Below are 10,669 nucleotides of genomic sequence, written 5' to 3' on the forward strand. Positions count from 1 at the left end.
GTCTGGTTGCAGATCCAGGGAGGACAAGACTGGCTGCAGACCCAGGAAGGATGAGACTGGCTGCAGACTCCATGTGGGTGAGACTGGCTGTGGACTCCCCATGGTCAAGCATGGCAGTCTACTCCTGTGGCCTTCATCTGGATAACAATGCAAGAATTCTTGAAGACATCAGAAGTGTTATGAACTAGGATAGTTGCAATGACAGCTGCTCGATAAGAGTGACGGCTGAAGTTGAATCAAGACCTCACAAATGTGAGGGTCGTTAAGACAAGTCAGAGAGAGTGTCTCTGGCTTGAATATTGGTGTTCAGACGACTTAAGATTGGGGGTCTTAAGCGAAGGAAGTTCTGGTGAAAACCTAGTAGGATTAAAGTAAGGATCTACTAAGTACATAACCGATCTTATATAGACGTAAGTACTTTAGGGCAGGTATGTATGCGTCAGCAATGAGTCATAGATAAGGATGAGTCAGTGATAAGGAATGAATGAGTCATCTAGCGACAGCAGTGGCGATCGTGATGTAATACAGGTATAGTAAGAAATGAGTCTAGTGATGGTGCATTGAGGCATGGTCATGACGTAATACACAAGTGAAGGAAGAAAATGAATAGGGGCAAGCGTTACTGTAACAAGAAGTGATCAACAAGTATATCATTACCAATGATGTGCAAGCCCATTCAGTCACATACCCTGTATAAAACAGGCAGCCGAGGTTGAAAATTCCCTGTTCCACACAGGCCAGCAGACCTCAGCCAATCGAAAGTATTTCCCTGTGTCTAACACTCAGCTGGTGAGCTTGATGGGAGTTGAGTTTATCAGGTGGGCCCATGCATAGTGATACTTGATATTAACATGTTGGCCAATGGGCAGGGAAAAATGGGATGGAGTGTGTGTGAGGTTATCAGCTGGGCCGATGTGGGTGTGAAGCCATCATATGGGCCGACCAATGAAAATGAATATCTGATGCCATAATGTGGGCTGGTAAAATTGAATGCCTGATACTATCAGATGGGCCGACAGCATGTGTTGGCTGATGCAATCAGGTGGGCTGATAGGAGCTGATGCCATTGAATGGGCTGATGGCAAGGAATACCTGATGGTATCAGATGGGCCAATGGAATGCATTGGCTGATGAACTCAGGTGGGCCGATGACATTGAATTCCCAATGATATCGTATGGGCCCATGGAATGTGTTGCCTGATGTAATCAGGTGGGCCGATAGGAGCTGATGCTATTGAATGGGCTGATGGAATGTGTTGGCCAATGTAATCAGGTGGGCCAATAGGAGCTGAAGCTATTGAATGGGCCAATGACCATGAATGCCCGATGCTATCATATGGGCCCATGAAAATAAATGCCTGAATGCCAGCAGATGCTCTTGATTCATGTGTATTGGTTGGCCAACATTGAAAGTAGAGCCATGCTAACATATGATTCTATAGGGTAGGCCGATGCAGTCGGTCAGTATCCAGTAAAGTTGATTGTAGCTATTCAACAAACATCATTTATGAAGATCAATCTGTTGTAACCACATTCTACTGGTATATACAGAGGGACAGCCATCTAAGCAGAAACCATTACATCCTGAACTACATCCATGTATTTCACATAATGGGGGCAAGGGGTCCCCACAAAATTGTGAAGGCTATCACACATGAACCATGCCCAGATGATGCAATCACCAGTGAACATGAATCCATGCCTGATGATATGTCTGGAGCAGGTGACCATAGAACCAGAGTTATATTGCAGCTGAATTCTGAGGCTGGAAAGGGTCATGAGGTCATCGGAGTAATTGCCAACACTGGTCATGAGGTCAAACCCCTCTGGAGCCAATCTTGGATCCTGGTGAAGGGGACATTGCCTGTTGCATATGATGGATGCGCAGTTGAAGACTGAGGCCCAAAGCTGGAGATGAGTATAAATGTCACTGAGATTGTTTTCAAAGGCCCATTGACCGAGATTGATGTGCATGGCAACCAACGCCCAATACATCTCTGGATGCATGACCCGAAGGACCACTGAGGCAAGGAGGGCTGAGCACTGCATTGATATGATGACCAATGGTCCATGGTCCCCCTTCAGGGTTGCCAACACCTTGGGAATGAACCCACTGGTGGCTGGAAAACCATGTGGCTAGAATACAGTGGCTCAAAAAACTGTCTGCATGTTTTTGCATTTTTCACTATCTATGATATTGTGTGAGAATGAACAAATGCCTCAAGAACATGCTTATACCACATTGTAGTATGGCTTCAGGGCTTTCATTTGAGCCCTACACCGTGGGAATCGGTGGAGATATGGTGGAGACATAAGGCTTACAAAATCATGACTCATGCGGACAGTTTTTTGAGCACATATTAAAACTATATAAATCATCATTTATGACACCATAACAATCATGCCACCATTAAATAAATTATAAAGTGGTGTCATTATGTCATTTTAAAATCATATCTAACTATAAAAACCAAAAATTTCCATATGTCATGGTTATATTCACCATGAAAGCCACCCCCCCTGCTCAAAGGGATAATATCCTCTCTCTTTCCTATTCTGGCCTCCCTGCTTGTCAAATTTCCTCTAGAACTGGAGTATCCAAGTCCACTGTGGCCAAGTTCATCAAAGAAAGTCACACAGACAAGGAAAACTTCTGTGAAGGGTGTCCATCCAAGCTCACCTCTACTGATAGGAGGGCTATTATTCAACATATCACTACAGGAAAGGCTGATAATGCTGTCCAGGTCACCTATTACATCAATTCCACCATCACATTCCCTGTCTCTTCACACACTGTGAGAAACATTCTCAAGACAGCTCATCTCAGGTCAGTAACAAGGAAGAAAAGGCTCTCCTCTCTATCACACATATACAGAGAGGACTAGCACCCTTCTTTTTTCACATATATACCTTGCCATCTGACCCAATCCTATTTATTGTGGTCTTATATGATCATATAACATGCTTCCAGTCTGTGTAATCCAATTCTGATGGGCTAAGGCAAAGGTTAGTCATCTCTGCATATGTGTGATAGAGAGGAGAGCCTTTTCTTCCTTGTTACTGACCTGAGATGAGCTGTCTTGAGAATGTTTCTCACAGTGTGTGAAGAGACAGGGAATGTGATGGTGGAATTGATGTAATAGGTGACCTGGACAGCATTATCAGCCTTTCCTGTAGTGATATGTTGAATAATAGCCCTCCTATCAGTAGAGGTGAGCTTGGATGGACACCCTTCACAGAAGTTTTCCTTGTCTGTGTGACTTTCTTGATGAACTTGGCCACAGTGGACTTGGATACTCCAGTTCTAGAGGAAATTTGACAAGCAGGGAGGCCAGAATAGGAAAGAGAGAGGATATTATCCCTTTGAGCAGGGGGGGTGGCTTTCATGGTGAATATAACCATGACATATGGAAATTTTTGGTTTTTATAGTTAGATATGATTTTAAAATGACATAATGACACCACTTTATAATTTATTTAATGGTGGCATGATTGTTATGGTGTCATAAATGATGATTTATATAGTTTTAATATGTGCTCAAAAAACTGTCCGCATGAGTCATGATTTTGTAAGCCTTATGTCTCCACCATATCTCCACCGATTCCCACGGTGTAGGGCTCAAATGAAAGCCCTGAAGCCATACTACAATGTGGTATAAGCATGTTCTTGAGGCATTTGTTCATTCTCACACAATATCATAGATAGTGAAAAATGCAAAAACATGCAGACAGTTTTTTGAGCCACTGTATTCAAGTGAGTATTGGCAGCTCAGCAGAAGCAAGAGGTCTTACCTCTTGGCCTTGCTGGAACCAGCAGGGGGCGACATTGATGCATCCCAGGGTCAGAGGGGGTCGGTTGCTGACATGAAAATAATTGGAACATGTCCTCCAATTGGTCTCTGTCCCACTGGACGTGCTCCTCTTGAGGAGAAAACTCATGCTGACAGTTGCACTGTCCATATTGGCCTATTGGGTTACATCAAATGCTGGCTGATAAGTGATAATACACAGACTCACTTGGATCCAGTGGTTAATTGCTTCTGGGAGGTACCATAAGATTATGCAGCTGCCAGAATCGACAAGGACCAAGGGCTTGTCCAATAATTGCTGGGAGGGATGAGGAAACTTTTGAAGCAGAGCTTCTTCATGTTTTGCGATCTGGCCAGTGGAGTGTCTGTCGAGGGCTTCATTGTAGCAAATCATGTCAAGATCGAGCTGAACTGGGATGAGTCAGTACATCTCTGACTGAGAGGAAGAAATGGCTGACTCAGGTTTGTGTAGGCATCGGCAAGAACCCAGACCAGTTGCTGACAAGCAAGCATGGTTGGCACATCCAGTTCTAGTGGTGGCAAGACTGACTGGTGCTGACTGGAGACATGAAAAGCAAAGATCATGTACACAAAGTCGGCCGCAATGCATGTTGTATGCAATGCCCAGTCAGTCTGGATTTGGATCATTATTGGGGGAGAGGGAGAGGAGAAATAATTGTTGATTGGCTGATATAATAAGTGACCCACACACAAGTAGTAGCACTATGTACATTTCCAGTACATTAGGTGAATCAAAGTCACATTATGTATATTTCCAGCATTCTTGGTGCAATTGGTGGGAGGGCTTCATCTTCAGTTGCTCATATTCAAAGACCTTCAAGAACCAAATCACATTTAGTAAAACTATGTATATTTCCAGGATATTTGGTGAAATAAGGGATAGGACCATATGTACAGTAAGTAATCATAGTCACTGCTCAGCAAGACAGTATGTACAGTAAGTAATAATAGTGACCTCTTGGCAACAAATCACCAAAGAGAATCCAAGAGCTCATCCATCAGTGCCTCAAGTCTTGCCATGGTGGCTGCAGCCACTGTGGCAACTTGTGTCTTCTCCTCCAGCAAACAAGACAATGCATCACTGAGCTGTTGGAGATGGGCCCTGACCACCACAATTTGATTGACAAGGGCATCTCCATCTGCCTGGTCAGTGATCACAGGACCTGGAAGTAGCATTGTTCCCATCGGCTAGAAACAATAATGAGTGTAAGTTAAGGATGAGAGAGAAATGACCGACCAGCTGCTCAAAGTGGTCTCTGGTCATCTCCATGACCTCCTGAAGGTCCAAGAGCAGCAATTCAAACCCCAACCTGTCAAAATGATCCATTCACCAATTGTGGTTGTATTCTCACATGAGTTGGTGAGTGGAGCCCAGGGTTGGGTTGCTCAGAGAACAATGTGCAAAGAATTTGTCATGGAATACATCGGTAGTGATGGTACCAGTTTGGAAGCAGATGAAGCAACCAATGATGCTGCAGAGGAGGTCAGGCATGGTGGGATGGATGTTGAGCACCACACACATATTGATGAAGGGGAACACAAAACACTGTAGGGGTCATCAGGTAAAATGTGACTGACCGACTGACTGACTGATGAGACACTCACATCTGCTTCCCATTGAATGTGCTGGATGAAGCTGGCTTTGTAGGCTGGGGTGTGAGGCACATAGTTTTGGTTGCAGATGAGCCAGATGGTGGCAAAGTGAGATGTGGCAAACTCTAAGACGTTTGCAGCATCCAAAGTGGTGAAGTGACTCAGATCATATACAGAAACTGTAGAGGAGTTGGACATATTGGGAGGTGCTAGGTGTAGTTCTGGGTCAGAAGGCATTTTGTAGTGATCGGTAATGTAGTTGTGGCACATCCACAGTGGCACTCACCATTGTCCTAATTTAGGTGAGTCCAAGTGCAGATGTGGCCACAAGTGGACCCTGGTTACCCTGCCACCACAGCCACCCCTTTTATTCTTTCAAAGCCATCTTGGGCATTCTGGGAGAGTCGGAGATAAATCTGAGCCTGCCAGGCTGCATAGCACCAATGACTAACCATCTCATTTGCTTCGGCCTCATGCATTTGGCCAACCCATTGGTTGGATTTATGAAGAAAGAATTTTACCATCCAAGTCATTTCCCAACTGACAAGAAACAGCTCCTCTGCCCAATGATTGCAAAGTGTTAGGGTACACAGCCAATGGATATGGTAAACTGTGACAAGCAATTAGCAACAACCAGGACTGAATGAGACTGTGCTGGTCAGCATCGGTCGGCTGAGTATGCACATTCATTCATCCAGTCATTGCTATCAGAATCTCCCTCCACATCAATGGACCAGAACCATGCCAAGGTGCTATTCCTTTGACCGTGTGCATTTGGGTTGGCCACAACAGTAGTAGCCTTGAGGCCGGTGTGGGAAACACAACAAGAAGAGAACTGGAAAGTAGACTTCTAATGTTGGGCTAAATGTGCTATGCCTAGCTGCTATTCAACCCTAAAGGGTTTCTGGACTAAGCTCAGTGCTCAGAGAGGATAGGAAATCATGCTAATAACTGCTCAGTCTCAGACTGGTACTGGTAGGTGGTGAAAACTATGATTATTACATAAGCACCAAAAGTGCGAACATAACACTAAGTAATATCTGCCTATACAAGCCCACAGAATATGAAATCCCTACACTAGCCTTTTGCAATGGCCGATATTTGGTCAATAAGTCGTTGGCACTGAGTTCAATGAGCTGCTTGCGGCATTTTGAGTAGATCTGTGTGCTCAACTGAAGAAGCTTGTTGACTGAGTGCACCTGAGCCCATGCTCTGGTCAACCAAGCTTGTGATTTTGCTGTCCAAACCATGGTGCAAAAGAGAATGGCCTTGTTGGCCAAGTTAACCCTGATGGCATGCAAAGCATCATTTGCCTGGCCTTCTCTCAATGATATTTCTTGCAGCACAAGGTCAGTGACACCCCACTGGGCGCACTTGTCAATGCCAATGTTGGAGGGCAAAGGAATCACAACTGTCTCGGGGTTGAACTCCACTGGCACATTGTCATCTTCATCATTGGACTGATCAGCATGGTCAGATGATGACCCCACAGACTGCAATTCTGCAGCATCTAATATCATGTTCATGTCATCTAGCTGGTCATAGCCCTCATATTCATCACCAAGAAATGTGACTGCTGCCCTGATGAATTCATCAAGTTGGCCTTGCAATCAGTTGCAATGCTGAGCCACAGCCAGCTTTTGGGTGTTGGTCGGCCACCTTCCCAGTTTCTTTACATCAATTAGGAGGGCTACTTGGGTCTCCTCAAGAGTAATTCCAGCAGCCAGCCAAGTCACAGCACTGCGGTAGATGTTACCAGCTGGCCACCTTGCCTGGCAGTTCAACAGGCGCAACTCTTGCTGTTTTTTTGTCAGTGTTGTCTCAAACATGTCAGCATGTTGTAAATAGGTGTTGCATTGTGACTGACCTTTTGTCAATTTAACTTCATATATGTCCATGGCACTGGGATTTTGGAGTTGGTCATCCTGAGCTGCTGTGGCCTCAGCTTCCCATTTCACTAGAGTTTCATTGTCGGTGGTCTCACTCAACCAGTCAAATGCATATTGGCTGTCTTTCACTCCCTGGACAGCTTCCTTGAATTTTCAGCAAAGGAATTTGCCTGGACACATCAGTATTTGTTATCTTGGCAATGCATTATTACTCACTCATGTGAATCATCTTCATGAAATTGCAGTCATTCATTTGAAAGTCCAAGCATTCCTTTCAGTGGGGGGTGGACATCCCCCTCGCTGAGGGCAATATAATGTTCAATGGTGCCCAAAGGGTCTCCATGATTTTGCCATCTATCCTTGCGGCACCAGTGATGAAGTTGGAGGCATACCAAACATAACATTTGTCTTGATGTCTGTGAACGTGCTAGAGGCCAATGCCAGGAATGATGTCCATGCCCCATGGAAGATTGAGATATGGGAACGTGTCAATCTGCTGGTTGAGATGCTTGTGATATTGACAATTAATGTCGTAGAATGTAAATGCCCGGTCAAATCCATTGGTGTTGTAAGACAGTGCTTGACACAGTGCATAATCCATGTTCATTTGCCTTAGGCTGACCAAAGCATCAGTTCAACCCAGTCCAATATAGTATTTTGAACAGCAAACCTTTCCCCCTTCTGAAAGTCCACCATTGAATGTGGAATGAAACACCTGTGTCTAGTGCAAGCACACCCACCAATGCCAGTCACTTCAAGCCTGTGCCAAGATGCATCTGCTTGGTTGACTGCTTGGTGATTGTTGAAATCAGACCTTTGCATGGTGTCCTGCGCATCAGCAAGATGCATTTTGTATTGGGCATCACTGACCATGAATCCCAAGCCATTGGTCAATGTGACCTCATCAGTTGGATTGGCTGGATACAAATGCTCAGCCTTGAAATTGCTGTCCATTACCAAGGATCTTGAATACAGCCAGGCAGGATTGGCTGCATTCCTGTCTGCCAAATTGACATTAATGCTGGGCTGTGGGCATGCTGGGCAAAAAAGTGCAAGCTCCCCTGCCTTTGGCTTTGGCTTCTCATGGCTGAACCCATGCCACTTGAGCTGTTTCAGCTGCCACCACTGCCTGCTGACCCTCATCAATTCCCGGTATCAGTCCTGTCAGCATTTATTAGCAATGTGATGGCAGCCATGATCCTCACTCACTGGAACCAGATGAGGGAAGATGCTGGATGTCACCCTCCTCAACTTACTGTAGTAGTTCATTGCCGATGTCCTGCATTCCAGGTTGTCCAACAGGAAGTTGTCCAACACCACAAATGTGAATGCTGTCTTCAGCAAAGTGAAAGATGCAGGAAACAGGCCAATATCAAATAGTTGCATGTTGGTGCTCAGGGCCCTGGGGCACCAACAGAATCTGATCATCAGTGAGTGGAGCCCTGAGGTATCCACTACCATGGTGGTCTGAGGATCATTGACCAGGGGCACCCAAGGGCCTTCGGTCAAATGGTCATCTTCATCATCTGTGTTGTACCACTCATCAGTAAGTCCAGGGCAAGGCTCTCCTGTGTGACCAAGGTGTATTTCCAGACCGATCTTGGTCAAGGAAGTGTCCTTGAAGAATCCCCCAGTCCATTGACTGTGTTAAGGTTGTACTCAAGGGTTAATGGATCCTAAGGGCTTCAGCCTCAGCTCATGTGCTGTGCCCCTTACTTGAGTATTGCCCCTTATTTCAGGAAGGCAAGACTAATGCATCTGGAGAGTTGGATGGGTAGCATAGCAGATCCAGATGACTTCCAGATGAGGGATAAGTATTGTAAGACTAATCTGGATGAGTCCAGACCAGAAACTAGCAGTAATGGCTGTTGTAGACAGAGGTGGATGCAGATAGACTATAGGAATCAATCCTAAGTCTCAGAGGGTGACGAGAGTAGCAGTACTCAGGTCTAGAGGACAGGAATGAGCAGAACTAAGTTGATATTTGAACTGAGGTGCTACAGAGAGTTACAGGAGGTTATATACTATAGGTATCTAATGGAATGATCAATCAGCAGAGTCCAAGGCTATGTATGAAGCATATGGATAGTCTATTGGTAAGTAGAAACGGATCACAAATCATGAAATGGAAATGAAACATAGGTAATGGATCAGGGAGCAGGATGGATATACAGATAGCCGAAATACCAGAGTTAGGGGATTACCAAAAGGAGACAAGTGCTGGTTGTGGATTCAGATGAATTGTGGACCAGACTGGATGAGTGGACAGATTGGATGACAAGATGTTGGAGGGAGATAAGATGTGAATAGGATTGGAGATAAGATGTGGATCAGATCTGAAATGAGATAAGGATCGGATCTGAGATCTGGATATGCGGATATGACAGACTGATCCTATGGAAAGGCATGCAGCTGTGAGCAGTCCTACAGCAATGAGTGCAGAACAGGGGCTTGTCCATGCAGCCATGACATCTATAGACTCTGTCCTTTGGACAGACCAAGCAAGTTCTGGTTGAAGGTGGACCCTCTTGCCAAAGGAGCAGGTCCAAGTACTCATTGGTCTTGTCCTTCCACTGGCACAGATAGTCATTTTGACTCTTGATAAATTCTCAGCATCAATAAATTGCATGAGGGAAGCAAATGGTGAGCTTGCCATGGACTTTTGAAGCTGACAAGGCTCCAAGTTCCATTCACTGAGGTCATAGTATTGGTAGTCACCCTCCCCATGAAGTCCTCTGGGGGATCCCTTCTTTGTATGGGATTTTCTAGGTGTCATATCCTGTATGCCAGACATAGATCCCATCATATTCCCACACCTTCCAGACCTATTTCTGGACCCCATATCTGACTCATTCCTGGATCCCCTATCCTGTTCACCCTATGCACATTCTGTCCAGCAAGACATCTGGACTTTACCTCCTCTCAGATTCCGGACTACATCCACTACCTCACATATCTTAGTCCTGTTTCTGCCCTGCCTTCTGAATCCCCAGATCTCCAGACCTCTAGATATTAACTGTTACTATCTCTGGACCTATTCCTGCCCTCTATCCGAGATCCTGCACCTATCTCCATTTAGGCATCTTTGCCTTTCTGGTTCTCAGTTATCTCTGTTTCCGTCTTGCTAATTGATCCTTGTACAAGTCTTCATCTCTGAGTTCATTTACTTATGTTCTGTCTTACTTACCAATGTGTTTCCACATGCTCATACATAGCCTTACTCTGTTGCTTACTGATCCCCTCAGATATTCTCCAGTATATGTATAACCCCTGTAGATACTCCCGTAGTTTCCTTAGTTTGAATATCATCTTAGATCCTGTTCTACTTGCCTAATCTTCTTCCAGACTTCAGTCCAT

The 10,669-nt window shown here is 45.0% G+C and overlaps 3 protein-coding genes across 3 annotated transcripts; all 3 read right to left on the minus strand.

The window, feature by feature from the left end:
- Nucleotides 1–1,638: 1,638 nt before the first annotated feature.
- On the minus strand, nt 1,639–2,031 carry BJ212DRAFT_1204657 (uncharacterized protein; the record flags this gene model as incomplete). The annotated part of the gene is made up of 1 exon (XM_041329139.1): nt 1,639–2,031. A coding segment is annotated over one exon (393 nt), but the record flags the coding sequence as incomplete, so codon positions are not given.
- Nucleotides 2,032–5,764: 3,733 nt separating this feature from the next.
- Nucleotides 5,765–6,228, minus strand: BJ212DRAFT_1291427 (uncharacterized protein; the record flags this gene model as incomplete). Its single annotated transcript, XM_041332112.1, has 2 exons — nt 5,765–6,033; nt 6,108–6,228. Coding segments are annotated over 2 exons (390 nt in total), but the record flags the coding sequence as incomplete, so codon positions are not given.
- A 731-nt stretch (nt 6,229–6,959) lies between these two features.
- Nucleotides 6,960–7,465, minus strand: BJ212DRAFT_1527622 (uncharacterized protein; the record flags this gene model as incomplete). The annotated part of the gene is made up of 2 exons (XM_041341750.1): nt 6,960–7,190; nt 7,251–7,465. Coding segments are annotated over 2 exons (372 nt in total), but the record flags the coding sequence as incomplete, so codon positions are not given.
- Between the last annotated feature and the right edge of the window lie 3,204 nt (nt 7,466–10,669).

This window comes from Suillus subaureus, assembly GCF_016647635.1.
Source record: "Suillus subaureus strain MN1 chromosome Unknown BJ212scaffold_332, whole genome shotgun sequence".
NCBI classification, from domain to species: domain Eukaryota; kingdom Fungi; phylum Basidiomycota; class Agaricomycetes; order Boletales; family Suillaceae; genus Suillus; species Suillus subaureus.